The 18,244-nt window shown below is 39.3% G+C and overlaps 1 protein-coding gene across 7 annotated transcripts in view; it reads right to left on the bottom strand.

Annotated features, from left to right (window-relative positions):
* The window catches only part of SEMA5B (semaphorin 5B), a 596,333-nt gene that overhangs the window by 98,490 nt on the left and 479,599 nt on the right, over positions 1 to 18,244 (bottom strand). For 6 of the 7 annotated variants that reach the window (XM_087711803.1, XM_087711804.1, XM_087711802.1 and 3 more), the window contains 3 exons: positions 12,319 to 12,604; positions 3,791 to 3,926; positions 704 to 911 (listed from right to left, as the gene is read on the bottom strand). In XM_087711803.1, the coding sequence (XP_087567929.1) occupies positions 704 to 911; positions 3,791 to 3,926; positions 12,319 to 12,604 (630 nt within the window). The remainder of the gene's footprint in view (positions 1 to 703; positions 912 to 3,790; positions 3,927 to 12,318; positions 12,605 to 18,244) is intronic. The other variant, XM_087711817.1, reaches the window with a different exon arrangement.

Below are 18,244 nucleotides of genomic sequence, written 5' to 3'. Positions count from 1 at the left end.
ATTTGCTTAACGACTATGTGATTCATTTGACAATTGTGGCAAAAAGAAGTTTGTAAAAATCAGGCATGACTCACTTAACGATCACCTTGCTTAGCAATAGGAATTCAGGTCCCAACTGTTGTTCATAATTCGAGGACTACCTGTACTCAGTTTCACTCTCATATTTTACCTCCTTAATTACCATCACTACAATCACCAGGAGTGGAATGAGCTGGAAGAAACAGTAATGATCTAAAAATAAGGTCCCTAGAAACCAGGGAAACTATTTTACTAAGATTATATGTTGCATTCAGGATTCATTGCTTCTTAAAATCATCTCTTATTCTTGGTTGGCTTATATTCTACTCCAAAGGATAGTAACTCATACTCATAGGAGCTGTCGTGGCGCAGTGGTTAGAATGGAGTATTGCAGGCTAACCATGTCCACTGCCAGGAGTTCCATTGGCTCCAGGTTGACTCAGCCTTCCTTCCTTCCAAGGTCAGTAAAATGAGGGCCCAGTTTGTTGGGGGAAGTATGCTGAGTCTGTAAACTGCTTAGAGAGGGCTGTAAAGCACTTCTATATACGTCTAAGTCAAAGTGCTATTGTTATAAGCAAAGGCCAATTTTCATAGCATTTTTATTTTTGAAAATCCTCCACGTAGAATTTAGATGACTGGATCAATGGAAGATAAGAAAAGCTCCTCTGGTATGGAGCGCACTCACCTGTCCCAATGTACATCACATGATAGAGCGTATCCTTGCCCTGAACAATGTCAACCACCAGTTTGGAAAAGCGGATGTTGTCTTGAGTAACATATGGATCCACAGAGACGGGTTGCACCACATCATTCATTAGGAACAAGCGCTGAGCATCCTGCAGGATCCTTTCTGTTAGATTCTCATTGGGGCCATCGTCATTCAATACTCCACACTGAGGAACAAAAAGAAAGAAACAAAGGTATTTAGTCTCATATTATTTAACTCAATCATTTAAAAGTTTACCTAAAATATTATTGAATAAATTGTTCTGTCATTCATTTGTAAGTATCTTTCATTTATGCATGCTATCACAATGTTATCCCTGTCATAGCGCCATCGGAGCCTGAATCTGCAGGGGAAGACAAGCTGGAACTGGGGGTGTGGCTTCATTGGCTTCAGAAGAAAACTGGGAAGGGCAGGGCTGGTCAGCCCAGGGCTTTTCAGGATTAGAATGGCTTGTAGGCATGGAGGAACAGGGGCAGGAGGACCAAGAGAGGCTAAGTAATAAGCAGGACAGACAGAACTCAGGTGAGGAGCAAGGACCACCTCCTCCTGGTCCTCAAGCACAGAGAGAAGAGAGAAGGGGAGAAAAGGGCAGACTGAGTTTGTGCTGTCCCAACAGTATATAGCCAATTTAAAAATTAGAAGCTGTCTCCTTTAAGCAACTATCTTAAGGGAAATGCAACTACCTTGTGGGAAATGTAGTCCCATAACATGTGACCACATCTGTGCTCCCTGATTGGGCAGTGGGGTATTTTGCCCGGGAAATTGTTTATTACTTCGCACTCACTGAATCCCTGTCAGCACTAGCAGAAGCAGCTTTGTACCAGCAGCATGGGTTAGAGGAATTAATGTCTTTTTACACTACGTGAAGGGAAAGATCAGGGAAAGTCAGAAGAACCTCATTACTGAACTGTAAGTTTTGTTATTAAGGATTCCTGACAATAAACTTGATCTGAAAAATATTCCCAATCATGGAGTTAACTGGCTGCCCGAGCAGAACCTCATTGCCCGGGGCAGAACAGAGTTGGCTACTGGGGAGGAGAATGCCACACCCTTCTTCACAAGGCACACCTGGGTATTGAGACTTAAGGAGGCACTGTGGGTGGGGCATTTGTCTAGAACAAATATTGAATCTGTGGAGTCTCGTGTGCACTTGCTGATGTCTGGAGATTACTACCCTCTATCTTCTGTCTTTGGTTGTGTGTACCAAAAAAAATTGCTTGTTTATTTTTCAATTGCACAGATTTCCATATTAAATATCCTGCTTGAAAGCAAGTGAGGAATTATTTTTTTCTCCAATAATTTTTTTCTAGTCACTATATTATCTTTGTCATCTCTTGAAGGCTTCATTTACCTTCTGCTCCTTCTCTACTTGAAACATTCTCTAATATTTTTTTTAGATCCTGTTATCCACCATTATTCCATTCCTTTTTGTAAGATTCTTAACTTGGCTTTGTAATCTTTTCATACTTCTTTTGCAGTGCAAATTTTATTCTTTTAAAAGGACTACAAAATGTCCAGAATATCCCTCAATGCTACTTGAGTTAGGAACGTAACAGACCTCCAATGAACTGGTATCTGATGGGTGTTTAGCATAGAAAAATAGGATTGGAACCAACAAACAAATATTTGCAACTCCCCCCCTCATACACACCCACAAAGGCAGGCAGCAAGTAAGGATACAGCAGCAGGCATACAGTTGATAGCAGGTCAGCTGTGGGTTTTCTGCTGAAACACAACCTTTGCAATAACTGGCAACACTGAGTTACCAGAATCCCCATATATGCAAAGTGACCTGATATATGCAATGCAATGGTACAAACAGGCAGAATGGGTACACTCTTGGTCTCTTCAATTAAATATTCACATCATAGGGCTGAGGAAACCCTCTGGAACAGCACCCTTTCGAGATAAACCTGGTTTCCACTCTTGAAGTCTCTTAAAAGCAAGCTTTGTCAAAATCAAATTAAAAGATGGAGAAAGGAGACCATTAAGCAAAGAATAAGATTAAATGAGAATATGATTGAAGGATCTGACACTCCCTTATATTAACTGGAGGACCCTGAATAGATTAAGAATTGCTTAAATGTAAAACCAATATGCTCAAATGGAGGCTTTTAATGGATAACAACACACTATGTGAATGTGGAGAGACACAGAGCCTGGCCCATCTGCTGGTATGCCGGCTACTACCAGAAACATATACCAATAATAACTTATTTTTGGCCAACATAAAAGATGCTTTTATTTTGGCAGTTTAAAGTTTGATCTAGACCTGTAAGACCTGGTTTTGTTCTAGCCTGGGGTTAGACTGTCTGTAGAAAGAAATTATGGTGGCAATTTTTTTCCTACGTGTCATTTATGTGTTTTTGTACAGGCGGTCATGCTCCCTTTTCAATTACATGGTCTTTTAAATATTGTAAATTGCCCAAAGTTTTTTGGGAATCAGACAGCCTCAAAATCCAATAAACCGAATTGTATTGTACTGAATAGAATTGAACGCTTACTGTCAAAAATATCATCTTGGAGATGGCCAATGCTAACACAGAAAAACAATGCATATCTGTCCTTACTGCGAACGCATTTAGTTATTGTAAGATTTGGGATTGCGAAACTGACGCCTACATTCGACCGTCGAAGATCATTGGATGACTTTTGGTCAGCCACTATCTTTAAACAGCTTCAAAGTATTGTTATGGAAATGAAAATAGAACTGGGTATCCTGTTTATGTCAGCTCAAATTCCTAACAGAAAAGGGAGATATAAACTTAACAGATAAACAAGACACAAAAGTGAATATTATCTCCTATAATTCTTCTTCCAGGCTATATTAAGCTAAGAAATGACACAGCATCACTCTGGTATCCTTTTATATACAGCCAGATCAAGGCATCTGTTCCTATCCATTAATTCATGCACGCCACCTACCCACATAAACTTAAATTCCTTATCTCCAAACTTGATACACTAGTCAACTGATTAATTCCAATGTTTTACCGCAGATGAAACACAAGAGGTTCTGAGTAAGTTGAGAATGTTTTAAAATACCTGAAAGTTTGGGATCGGATTGATTGTTGGGAGCCATGCAGATCTTGGATTCTCCTGGTATCGGAAAGGTCCATTAAAGGCTTGTGTAATAGCACTGAGATTGAAGGCACACACTGCTGAAGCAGCAATACTGTTTCTAGACACAAGGACAGAAGGGAAGAGAAAAGAAGAAAATCAATTTAATCTTTGGAGCTTTGACACTTTCATCATAACAGACATCAAATCTCGGGAAAATAAATGACACATAGATTGCCAAGAAGCAATACACAAGGCTACAGGTCTCAGAAGGGAGAAAAGAATCTACATGGATGAGATGACAATTAGGAGATGTTGAAAAGCCCCCCCCCCCTGAACACCTCATGTGATTTAAGACTGGGAAAAGCAATTTTGACACGGAAAGTCACACACAGTTTAATTCACAAGGAACATTAATACTGATACCCCATCAATCCTGACTGGTGGTAAGTGGGCTTAATTTTTAAACCTCTAGTTTACTTTTCAAGGTGAGATTTAATTTTAAGCTCCACAGGTTTCATTGCAAGATACTAATTCACCCTCTGACGAAGACCAGCCACATCTATTAAAGTAGCCGTTCTATTTGCATAAGAGGCTCAAGACATGTCACAAATAAGGAAATCAGAATTTGTCTAATCTTTTACCTAGTACTGTTGTCTACCAGAACTTCAGAATATGTAACTTTTGGGAAGAAGCAGCTGAACACACTCCAAAGACCTAGACTCTGATCTATTGAGGCAGAACTCAGAAGCAAGCCAAATCTTAGCAAAGCCTTATTGGATACCAAGTCTCCTAAAAACATTGCTTTGATTATTCCTAGGTTATTCCCATTATTTATTAAATGTTCCTGTATATTTTTGTACATTCAAAAAGTTTCTTATATAGATTTTTCAATATCCAAAAGACTTACAAAACAAAATCTCTACAGAGCCTCACTTCTTCTGCTAATTCTTCTTCACTCTCTCTTTTCATTCTATTTGAGATAGGCTATCCTTATTCAAATGCAATCTACAAAGAGCTGGGATTTTATAATTTGGAGAGTATTAGTTTTAACACAAAGTACTTGTAGGGCCAAACTGAAGATTCAAAACATTTCTGTGTTATTTTAAGTGGTGGGAAGAAGGAGGACAAGCATCAAAGAGGAATCAGCGAGTTCAAAATAGTTTTAAAAACTATTAAAATGTAAAAAGTGTCTAAAAATATAGAAGGCTCTTTCAAAACAGCATGAAAGACATGTCATCCTGCTGTGCAAATATCTGAATGATTGCTTTTCATATTGTGTCACTACTGGAAATAATTTGGACTACTATGAAAAGAACATATTTTTTTTACTAAACTGGTAATGCTTTTACCAATGAGAAGAACTGCCTTCCAAGTTGTGACATTTTTATGCAGGAAACAAGTATTTGGGCAAAGTATTTAAACAGAACCCACCTGGTCCAGGCAAAAGGAAAGAGAACATAATACAATACAAAATGGAGAAAACAATATAAACATCCATTTCTATTATTCTTTACCTGTGATAAGAAGCATGAATGCAGTTTGTGTGATATTTGAATTAGTATCCTAGCAACTTCCAGCATTCACTGCAGGAGCTGCTTATGAGTCTAATATTCTTCTCATTGTTGTTGTTAGTTGCGAAGTCGTGTCTGACCCATCACGACCCTATGGACAACGATCCTCCAGGCCTTCCTGTCCTCTACCATCCTCTGGAGTCTATTGAAGTTCACGGCGACTGCTTCAGTGACACCATCAAGCCATCTCATTCTCTGCTGTCCCCTTCTTCTTTTGCCCTCCATCATTCCCAGCATGAGGCTCTTCTCCAAAGAGTCCTTCCTTCTCATCAGGTGGCCAAAGTATTTGAGTCTCTTCTTCAGGATCTAGCCTTCTAAAGAACAGTCAGGGTTGATCTCTAGGACTGACCAGTTTGATTGTCTTGCAGTCCAAGGGACTCGCAGGAGTCTTCTCCAGCACCATAATTCAAAGGCCTCAATCCTTTGGCGTTCAGCTTTTCTTATGGTCCAACTTTCACAGCCATACATTGCAACTGGGAAAACCGTAGCCTTGACTATATGCACTTTTGTTGTCAGGGTGATGTCTCTGCTTTTTAACATGTTGTCTAGATTTGCCATAGCCTTTCTCCCCAGGAGCAAACATCTTTTAATTTCTTGGCTGCAGTCCCCATCTGGGGTGATCTTAGAGCCCAGGAAAATAAAATCTGTCAGTACCTCCATTTCTTCCCCCATCTATTTGTCAGTATCTTAGTTTTCTTAATGTTGAGCTTCAAGCCAACTTTTGTACTCTTTTTCTTCACCCTCATCAAGAGGCTCTTTAGTTCCTTCTCACTTTCTGCCATCAAAGGGGTTAGACCACACTTTTAGGAAGACTCCACCAGGATCATCAAACATCTTAAGAACTTTCTTGATCTGTGCCTGAGCAGAAGATCCCTTTTTCCTCTTGCCAAAGCAAAAGCAGTTACTAAACTTGGAATAAGACTGAAGGCTTACTTTCCTCTCCCAGCCATCCTTCCATTCCATTGAGCAATGCAGCAGTTGGCTGTGAACTTGTCAAAGCACTGCATGATGAACCTTTCTTCATTCCTGCCTAAGTATTACTGACATGTTGCATGTTAACAGAAGGCTGCTCTTTAGACAATGCTAATGACAAATGACAACCTAATGCCTAAAGGCACAAGTGGAGAAGAAAAATAATAATCTAAAAAGCCAACAACCTTGTGCATGGTTAGAGGCTTGAATGAGGTTTCTAAAGCAAGCCACTGAATGTTTTGCAGCAAAACTCATAGCAGAAGTTCAAGTTTGGATGATTCAACAGTTTTATGTCTTTGGATCTGGTATATTGAGCCAAGTGACAACTCTGTCAGCATGCACAGCAGTTGTGGGCTGAAAAATGCAGAACTGGAGCTTGAACAATAAACAAAGATGCCTACTCTGAAAACAACTGATTCAGAAACAGATATTCTACTGATTCAAACATTCCAAAATTTCAAGTGAAGAAGACAAACAGAAGTATAAAAGTATTGTACTGTTACAGTATACAGGTATTCCAAACCATCTTACAAGGTGGCTAAATATTATTATGATTATAATTATTGTGACTTTTTTCCCAACGATGATGATGATGATGATGATATTATCCATGCAGTCTGACTCTTGGAGATTCTATGGTCCAGGTCTCTCCACATCTTCTGATCTTGCATTAGTTCTTTGAGTTGTTCTATGCTCTGGACGGTGTCAGCTTTTTTTCAATACTAAACATTTATAATTTAAATAAAGTTTCTGGGGTCAAATAAATGTTTAAATCAGCTGCTATTGCCTTAGGGAATCATAAGAACTGCACATACGTGGATTCCGTTCTCAGGATTCTCTACATCTTTATCTAATTACACTTCTTGAGCAAATCAGCTGAAATGTAATATCTCCATATAATTTAGTCCCCCAGCCCACAAAGAGCCTACTTTCCTACCTATGCTAATAAGAATATGAATTGTGAAGAGCAAGGATGTCAGCAGCTGCCATATTAACCTGTATCAACATGGGCAGTACTTTGCTTCTCCAAAACAGTGCCTGCAGCCTCTAGAGACTGATGATGTTCTGAAGAAAGTCTTTATCAAAGTGACCAAGAACCCTGATTGAATACATAAAGAGTTATCCTACAAGCTGCATCTGATTTCATCAAAATTCAAATGTGAAGGAAATCAATTGTGGTTTTTATCCTAGCCCTACTATCATTCTTTGGGGAGAACAGTTCTTGGAGTTAACTTTTTAGAAATCAGCATGACTTTCAAAAAGTAAATGTGAGCCCTTGGCAAGAAACGTTGCATTCTCCAACTCTATGTAATGGCTATAAATCAACTTCAGAAACCTGAAGACTGTGGACATCAATACCCAGAATCAGAGGTGGGCTGCATATACGTTAACAACCAGTTCGCTGGAAATGTAAATGCGCACGCATGCTAGCTTCAAACACACAGCAAATCTTCTCAAGGCAGCCACAGTGAGTAGAGCAGGTGAGGCGCGGCAATCAGCTGGGCTTCATGGGTGGGGAATAAAGCCAGAGAGTGAGATAAATAGGATAGGATAGTGCTGGGGCGGGTGGGCAGACCCAGCCGGTGGTTGGAACTATTGGTTTGACTGAACTGGCAGCAGTCCACCTCTGCCCACAATCCCCCAGCCAGCATGCTGGATGTATGTTCCTTGTTCATTGTGTGCATGTTCATTGAAACAGCATGCTGGCTGAGGGATTCTAGCAGCTGAAAAACACACATCTTAAAGTTGCTGAGGTTCAAAAACACTGCTCTTAATCATTCCCCTTCAGTACAGGAACTTACTTAGAATTCTCTTCATTTATTTTATTTTATTTATTTTTCACGCAGTCCTTCTCCCTTACAAGGGAACTCTTGATGTGAAAGCGACAATTGGCTAATACAGAGGTAGGTAGGCAATACCACTGCCTCAAGTTAATTTATTTTGCTATACATTTTGCAAAATGTTATTGCAAAGAAAAGCTCTAAACATATAGAGGAAGTCCAACAAAGACTTTTCTGATATACTATTATTGAGTTTTGTCCGCTGTATAATCATTTTTCATATGGGTCTCTGAAGAATTGGCGCATAAGATGAGAGTGACAGATTGTCGGGAAAGCAATGGATATGCAAAAAAACCACAACATTGTCCCTCTCCAGCATTTATTGGTATACTGTATTTGATCACCATTTCATTTACAAGCCAGACTGGTGGTGTATTTTCTGGCCCACCAATGATTAACAGGCCGATGAGAAAACACAACATATCCAAAAGCTTGTAAATATTTTTCAGTGACCCATCTGGAAACTTTTATAAAAACTGTTTAAATATTTCATAAGTTGGTTCCCTAAATACCTTTTTTTCCTGCTGACCTAGCTCTGTATTATGCAAGAATGTACAATAAATTGGAATATAACATGTTTTTCCACAATGAAGTGTACCAAACTGGCTGAAGCCTTGGGGTTTTGTTTTTGCTTTTGTTTTTGTTTTGAAATTGCTACTGACCTCATTAAATGAAAGCTTCAAGATTATTTTCCTCATCCTTGAAAAGCAAGTTTGCTTTAAGATACAAATAAGGCACCTTTAATATATCAATCATATTACTGGAATGAACACAAGGCTTAATTTATATGCAGAAAGCATAAGCATGACACAAGTCCTGATAGAAGTTAAAAGAATAATTACCATTATTTATCTAGATGGCTGACAAATTGGAACATTTTTTCCTTCTTTGAATATTTGAAAGAACATTGTGTCACAGCACAAAATTCTTATTTGATCAACTATTATCAATAATAATTTGTCTATTTACTTCTGAAAGTGTTCTCTAATGTCTTTTTTCTTCTCAGGTTAAATAAGATATAATTGCATATAAGCTCCTGTTTACTACTACCAAGAGTGCAGTGTAAACAATTAAGGGTGAGATGGAGAAAAATACATTAGCTTCTATTTATACACTGAACAATGAAAGAAACACACTGTTCCCTGATTCATCCGATATATCAACTCTGGATAATTACCAAATAAGAATCCTTTCCAGGTAATCAAACCTCAGTTTAATACACCAAGATATGAACAAGCTTTGTGCTGCTCCATATCAAGCACAGCTTTTTTTGGAGTCATCCACAGATAAATTAAACTACAATTTCCAATTTTATTCCTTCTGGAAAACCAAGGTTCATGGACTAGCCACAACATGAAGCTTCCCTCCCACCCTCACATTCCTGCTGGTATTTTTCTTTGCTTATGGGAAGCTTGCAGGGAAAAAGTCAATGAGGAAGACAGCAGCAACTGAAAAGTCCAAAGTCAGCAGGCAGGCAAGGGTCTGCTGCTGGCTGGGGGAAGGAGAGAGCAAAGGTGTGTGTGGTGTGGAAATATGGGCTGGGAAATGTACCTGGAGGTTTGTGAGAGGTATTGTGTAAGTCAGGATGGGCGCTCAGTGAAGTGACATGGCTTGGGAATGGTGTACAGGGATGTGCAAGAACTGCTGCACAGATCAGGGAAGATGAAGCAGCATGGGTTGAGAATGGTGCATAAGCAGGGGTGCTATTCAGCTGGTTCTATCCGGTTCGGGTGAACTGGTAGCAGAGGTGGCGGGAGGCTCCACCCACCCGGACCTAATCCTGTTTTTTTTTTTAAATAATTTTTTTTGTTACATAAACAACACATGCCCACAACAGTGGGGGGAAAAAAATCAAAACACAAAAAAGACAAAAAACAAAAAACAAGGCAGAGAAACAAAACAAAACAAAACAAAAATACAACAAGTATATGTTATAAAAAAGTATATCAGCTGGTTACAACATGTTTTTGTGCATCTCTTCCATTAATTCATATTAATTCAAATATCTTAACTCAAATGTTTACCATATTAACATCATCATACCTCCACTTTTAGTTGACTACAGTTGTTTAAACATCCTTCATCCTTAACTATGCCAAAGATTTAATCCATAACCACATGCTAGCATTTCATTTACTTGTTTATAAAATCCTCCATTAACATCAAATCCTCATATCCTGTTTTAGCTAAACATCCATAATATTTAATACCACAAATTCCATCCTCCATGTATATAGTTTATTATCATTCTCCTTTCTTTATGTAATTATATCGTATATCATAGCATTTTCCCCATATTAGTTAAGATTTAACTGTATAGTTTTATTTTATTTTTTAATAGTGATAGTTATTGTGATTAATAACCTTTATATATGGTCCAAAAATATTTCTAACCTTCCCTTCTCATATCCAATTGTTATTTATCATATCAACTCCACATTATATACATTACTATCATTATCAATTATTATTCAACTATGTCTATTACAAATGAATTTAATTAGGTTTAGCTAATTTTGGATTGTATTCTTCCATCTATCAGCCTGTGTCTCTCCAGTAACAAAACCTCCTTAATCCTGTTGCCATTCGTGGATCAAGTTCTCCAAACGTCTTTATGAGCAAGTCCATACAAAAAAATCTTTGCACCTTTTTGCTTAAGGTGCCTCTCATATAATGCTGCCGTCCTCCGTTTATTCCCTTTTTCAGCTTGTCTTTAATTCTCAGTGGTGGTATCAAAAGTTTTGCAGATGATATTTCATAAAGTATAAATTCTTTAATGCTTCTCACTCCTCCTACGCTCTGTCTTTCGAAGTAAATCTTCTGCGTGGCTGCCCCCCCTTCAGACATTCCATCTTTTTCTCCCTCAGAGGTAAACCAGTTGCCCGGAATATCAGCAAGTTGAAAATCTTCATCTCTGACATCCTTCGTTCGTATTTCAGGAACATTCAAACATTCAACATTCTCATTTTTTTCTTCATATTTTGTTGCTAGAAACAGCAGATAATCCAGCTTCGTCTCAAATCTATCATATGTGGCAGATAATTTTTGTAGTGCGGAAGAAATCATTTGAAATGAATCATTTGAAATTTGAATAGACGCCATCTTTGTACGCAGTTAGTATTTTTCCTTTGGAAACTCTAAGGTATTTGCAAGTAAAAACAAGCTGGGAGCTGTACAATCTTATCTGATCTTAGACCCATCCAGCCAAGCAATAAAAGTGTCAGGTTGTAAAGAGCCAAATTATAGTGAATTGGTTTACAGCCCACTTACAGAGGGTCAGAGGAGATGTTGGAGTAATCTTTCCTTTGTCCATGTAAATAGCATTTAAAACATTTAAAAAATAGGGTAACCACCGTCCATAAACCAATAAAGAGATCAAAATCGCCGCTAGATTCTTCTGTTCTTTGGTTTCAATTAGCTTAAATTTTTATGCGGACCGTCTTTCTCTGAGTAATAAAATCACCTTACCAGCTGGAAAACACTTTCGCCATTCTTTGGGGCTATCTGCAGTTTCGGTTAGTTTACGGCTAATCCAGAAGTCACTGGCAAAGGAGGTTAAATTCCAAGCCCCCAGGGACTTTGCGAACGTCTCTGGGGTCACTGGATCTCCTCCTACCTTTCACTGTCTCTCCGGGACAGCTTGAGTTCATTTGAGGTACTGTGGTTCAAAAATTGTTGCCCTGTAATGCACCATTTCATCCAGGTAAAAGATACAGAAGGAAAAGTTTTAGCCGTATACAGATATTCTCATTAGACATTTTACCAACTTCCTCCTCTGAATTTATTTTTTAATTTACCTGCAGTAATTGCAACCAACCCATCTGCTCCAAGCCCTGCATAGATGTTAGAGTTACATTCACTGAGCAAGAAAGTCCTCTTAAGCCGCAGCTTATCTTCAGGTTTTTCTGCATCCACTCATGCATTTCAGCAAGAAATATTTGAAGATACTAGCACAGGAAATATAAGACAATCAATTCCCCCCCCCCCAACACATAGACAATTTGAAGGTAATTGCTTGGGGGGGGGATCCTTGACTTTTTAAAATAAATGTAGCATTATGGGGACGACGACCCCCCAAAGCATTAGAAACAACTGAGTGGGAAGACAACAGAAATAACAAACTCACACATTGGTTGTGAATACTCCATAGATCAAATCCTGTTCAGGAAGATAAAATGTGCTTTGCAGTTCATTGTAGTAAAAAGGGATTTCTCCAGAACGGGAACAATTCAGCCGAGCCTTCATGAAAGTTGTCCATGTATCTTCCAACAAAAATCGTCCCCCAATGTCATTTTTACAAACTCTGGCCACACGAGAATAGACTGTTTTTCCACAGTCATGCTCCACCGCATTCTCACGGAAAAAGAAGTAAGTGAACAAACCAATGTCATAGGCAGCAATGAAGTTGGGCTCTGGAGAAAAATTAAACCATAAAACACAGTCAGAAATACATTAAGAAATTGGGCTTTCCGTCTGAAGTATGGACAAATGCTCGCAAGAGGCCTGAAGGAGAAAAACAAATCTTTTCCAGAACATCTAAGAAAAACAAGCTATGGTATGATTCTTAAAAGCACATCAATAATTGATTCCTCAGCATCAAGAGATAAGTTACATGTTATAAATAAGCCATCAGTATCAAAACATTGAGGCAGAACACATACAATCTCACTGTTATTTTTGGTCTTTGGTGGTTGTTTTTTCTCATGGAGTTGAGTTGTGCATTCATTTTTAAATCATTCGGTTGAGGATTTATGTGTGATTGGCTACGTGGGTACAGAGAAAGAAAGCACAAGTAGTATTACTTGCTTGCCTGTTGGTTTGTAGTTAATGATGATGCACAGAAATTCCCTGGAGATATGAAGAGCTACGTGACACTGTTGGCAGCAGATTCCACCAGAGTTCAAGGAGATTTTCAAAAGGAGAAAGGTTCCTACAGTGCAAGCCTCAGAGGGAGGCCCATCATACTGAGGGTTTCAATGTTGCTTTTGAGTCAGCGAATTGATTACATGAATAGCCATTAAACTAAATAGCCCTATTAATCACAACAAGTAAGTATTTTAAGGCATTTTGCAAGATTCTTTCAGCTAACACATACACGAGGCATACCTTCTCTCAAATGTGAATATACATTAATGGCCTGTAGCCAAGTGTACCTTCATTCCAGAGCAGGGGTAGTATTAACTTACCTTCCCCAACAGTTTGCAAATGTGAGCGTGCACACATGCTTCTGCAAATGCGCTTTTGGCGAAAAAAGGGCTTAAATGGGATGCCATAGAGCCGGGGGGGGGGGGCACCCGCGATTTCTGCTACCAGTTTGGGCAAACCGGTCTAAACTGGTATAATACCACCTCTGTTCCAGGCTATTTTATTCTTTTCCTTGCATTCAGCTACCACCAATAAATAGCAATACCTGACTTTCATCATTAACTCTATTTGCACTGATTCTCCAATATCCCAGAGATCTGTATCAATGGTACACCAAAAGTGCTTTTTAAAAGACAACTTGACTTTGTTTTTTTTTTCTTGAAGAAGTTTCGCTTCTCATCCAAGAAGCTTCCTCAGCTCTTCAACCAAGAGCAAAGAAGCTTCTAGGATGAAAAGTGAAACATCTTCAAGAAAAAAAACAAAGGCCAGTTGCTTTTTAAAAAGCACTTTGGGGACAACCATGACCTGGATAACTTAAGAATCTCCATAAACATTTACCAATGGTGCAGTTTTCACTAACTGCCAAAAAAAGTGGTCTCACAAGTTATTTCATTATTGAATATGCATGATTCAATACACTGGTGATGGCTGTAGGCCCACAGTAGGTCTTTTGGGGGATGATCCCACGTGTAGAGAAGATCGAATAAGTAATTATTTAATACTGGAAATGATCAGATGGTTTGATATTTTTCTTTCAAAATAGCAAAATTAAATTGTTCAAATGCAAGTCTCCATAACTCCAGGCCAAAAAACAACCAGAAAAGATAAAAGAAAGTTACATTGACCAAAGAAGTGTGAAGGATTTTTAAAACATTTCAGTCTTAAAAAGTACCCAGGGGACTTTGTTAGTTGAGTGAATACATCAACCAAAGAGTACAGCAAGCTCAGTTCCTCTCTTCCCCACTGGAATTGTTTCCAAACATTTAGAAATGTTCTTAAAAAAAAAAAAGAATTCCTAAAGTCAGATGAACTTGCCTGAGTCATAGCTACCATTCTGAAACCGCCATTATGAATACAGCACAATACAGCACAATCTTGAAGATTCAGTAAGGGGATTGTACTTTCACGAAATATATACAATGGCATTCTTAACAGCTGCCTATGCCTAAGGAATGGCTGTTCCCTCGAGATTTTGTTAAAATCTAACCCTGAGAGGTCCTGTAAAACTTTTGTTTGCCTGAATCAACTTTTAATGGAATAGTTAAGTAAGAATAGTTAAGGAATAAAACTTCTGAATTTGTATTTTCTAGTTGGCTGGTATATATCCATGTAAAGTGCCACAGCAATGGAAACTAGGTACCTACTTAAAATTTTTAGAAAAAAAGATTGTTAGGAATATAATCTAATGGTTGGGTTGGCAATATATAAATCATGTAACAATGCTGAACCTGTTTCTTTAAATCATGCTGTAAATGTGATTGGTTGCTGTTTCCTCAATCGACCATAAGATGGAGCCAGAATCACTGTTAGATGCTGATCTGATCTGAGTGTTTGAAAGCTGGCTGTTGGAAGTGCCGTATAGAGATCAGCGTGAGCTATTGTAAGTTTTGCAACTGCTAGCAAACTTTGTGTACCAGACTGTTTGTATGATTATGGACTATGTTATTTGGATTATCCCTTAACTGAAAGATGTTGATGACTGACTATCTTAACCGTGTATGACTTGGACTGTTTGATGGACTCTGATACCTCTATTTCCACAAAAGTAAAAGCCTATTGAAACTGCAGTGTCTCTGTATGCTGGTTTGTGTGTTCTCCAACAACACTCTCACAAAGCTTCTCTGAATGCACTCGCTCTTCTAACAGGAAGCTTTCCTTACAAAGATACCCTTTCTCAATGTTCTCATCCATATTTAAAGTACAATGTTCCCAATTTTAATGAGAAACATAAAAAAGTTAACCAATTGTGCATGCACATTTTCATAACCAATTTCATTGTATTTATTTTGTACAATAGCAATAAAGGTTATACTATACATTAACAATGCTTGAAAGATTTCACATATTGACATCATATAACAATGAAAGAAGCATCCCTGATATTATGTAAACTTAATATCTAATACAAAAAGCTTAATGTTAAATTTAAGATGTCTTCAGGAAAAGAGGGCTAAAACTTTTAAAAGCTGAGTCAACATGCAACCTTTAGGATATAAACAATATTTTAAATTAGGGTTACATGACAAATGTCTATGCCATGCAGAGGAGCCAACTGTGGCATTATGGAGAACAGATTTCCTTATTTCAAAAGGGATGGAGAAAGAAGGTGACATGTACTAGCTTTGCCAAATAGCCATGTAAAATCACTGGGAGGGTATTGATTCCACTAAAATCTGGAGCAGCTAGGTTTTAGTGGAAGATTTTAGCTCTACCAGATCGAGTAGTGAGAGCATATTCCAGGTCCCTTCTATCAAACTGCTGGGAAACTGTGAGTCTTCTAGACCAAACTAAATAAATAAAACACTAGGGAATTCCTAGAAGCTTGCATTTAGACAAACCAACTATCAATTGACAAACATATTTATACACTATTAAAAAGAGACAATAAAAATAAGAAGGAAACAAAAAGATCAGAATACATCTTCTCCAGCAGCTTGTACCTAGATAAGCAGTGATTAATACCAGAGAAACAATTGAGCAGAAAACAATATCCTAATCAAGGAACTGCTAGGGAAGAAACCACTTCCTCACCAACACTGGTAGGCAAACTACTGTATATAAACAAGGAATTAACCTCACATCTGCAAGCACTGATGATATTACCGAATTGCATAATGAAATGTCGTCAAGGAAACTATCAAGCATTAAAGGCTCCACATTATGGGAAAAGCTAGCTCCCTTGAGCAGTCAATAATGCTAAGAAAGGTTGAATAAAAGAGAAAAGGACAACTATTAACAAGGTGAAAAGACTTGGTTCAGCAGCAATGGAGGAAATCATTGAGAGACTTAAAAGGCCAACCTGAAGGGCCAAAACAGATTATTCTGGATAAGGTCTATCTATATGAGCAAAAACTAAGAGGTTTTGGTAAACAAGTTATAATGTAGCCATTGTTGAGTCCTGAGTAAGTCCTTGGACTTACGAATGACAGCTCGGCAACAGCCAGGCGCGCCTTAGCCAATCAGGCGCGACCTGCAAGTTGCCGGGCTGTCATACGCGCGGCTATTGGTTCTCCTGTCTGACAGCTCTATATAAATAGCTGTCAGACAGGGAGAGGGTGCCGGTCTACTTCTTTGTATTGCATTGCCTGTAATAAACGTTGACTTACGGTTTCCTCAGACGCCTCCCGCCTGATTCTTTCCGAGAATCTAACACTGGCGACGAAGGTGGGATTGGGTACAAACCAAAAAACAAGCCTTTGGGACTTATCATAACATGAAAATGCCAAGCTGTACAGCATAGGAGCTTCAGTTATCAGATTCACTATAGGGAAAAGTATACCAAAGCCAGTGCTTTGTGGCTTCAGTATAGATGCCCTAGAGATTCACTGCACCTCCCCAACTATTGGATGTAACTCTTGAAAGCTTTAGATATTACTGTGTGACCAAATTGTAATTTTTAATGTGAAAATAACATTCTGAAAGATATGGCTTGAAATCAATTGTAGTAAATAAATAACTGAAATAAAAGGTGATTGGTTTTCATGCTTGTACTAGTCTGAAGCCAGGGATGGGATTCAGCCGGTTCAGGCGAATCGGTTGTTAAGATTTTGTGCAGTTCAGTGAACTGGCTAATCCTACCACTGGCTGGCCCTGACGCGCCTACCCCAACTCTTACAGCCACTCTTTTTCTCACCTTATATGCTCTGACCACTCGCTTGCCTTGCTGGGTTTTTTAGTCCATTTTTGGTCCCTTTTGGGGCTGTTTTATGGCCCTTTGTTCAGGCCATTTTTTGCCCCATTTTTCATTTTTCCTTCCCTGCGTACCTGCCTTCACCCCAGCTGCTCTCCAGCTCTTTCCCCGTTTGCCTACCTACCATTCAGCACCACATCCCAGATGCTCTCCAGCTCCTTCTCCACTTGCCTGCTTTCGCCTGCCTTTGCCGCTTGCCTGGTAAGTTGCTGTAATGGAGAGAGCCAAAGGAGCCGGGTGGGGGACTTCCTACCCTCCCTCTTTTGGGCAGTTTTAGAAAGAAAGGTCTGTGAACTTAAAGCCAGGTGTGTCCCATAGGCCCCGCCTCACCTCACCCACCCCCACTGACAGCTCCTGGCTAGATAGTGGTTTGGATTTCCCAACTGGCTGTGTCCCCCCGATCCCTGCCTGCCCTTCTCTTCCTGCCGCAGCTGGTAGCAGAGAGGAAGATGAGCCAGGTTGAGCCACTGCTGCTCAGTCCCCTACCTCCTAGCAGAGAGGGGAGAGTGTGAGGTTGGTGCTTCTGGGATGAGGGGAGCCAGGAGGTTCCTGGGTCCAGTTCAGCCGGCCTCTCTTCCTCCCACAGCTATGTATCCTCCAACTGGCATGGACGGCAACTATGGCCTCAACATGTGTTGCCAGTCGTTCTGCTAGTACATTGCGAATATCGGCTTCATTAAGGGGAAGGTGAGGGTGGCTGTGTAGGCCCCAGCCATGTGCTTTTGGTTGCCCACTGTCACAGCCAGCTGATACCTCCTTCATTGCCCAGAATTCCCTGGCAATGCCCATGACATCTCCTAGCTCTAATGATCATGTGCAGGCTAGGGAAGTAAATCTGAAAACGTGTAATGTTCTAATGTACAGAAGTTATAGTTCAATGTATGGCAGAGTGTGGACTCTGGGTGTGTGAGGGTTAGTGTTAGTGTATGTGTATAGTTTTATAAGAGCTCTGTGTTTGTGTGTGTACATACACATACAGTATATATAATACTTAATG

The sequence above is a fragment of the Thamnophis sirtalis genome, unplaced genomic scaffold (genome assembly GCF_051295495.1).
Source record: "Thamnophis sirtalis isolate CommonGarterSnake01/CBP01778 unplaced genomic scaffold, rThaSir2_p1.2 scaffold_1, whole genome shotgun sequence".
In the NCBI taxonomy this organism is placed as follows: domain Eukaryota; kingdom Metazoa; phylum Chordata; class Lepidosauria; order Squamata; family Natricidae; genus Thamnophis; species Thamnophis sirtalis.
Note: the sequence above shows the minus strand (reverse complement) of the source record. Positions and strands in the feature narration are given on the sequence as shown.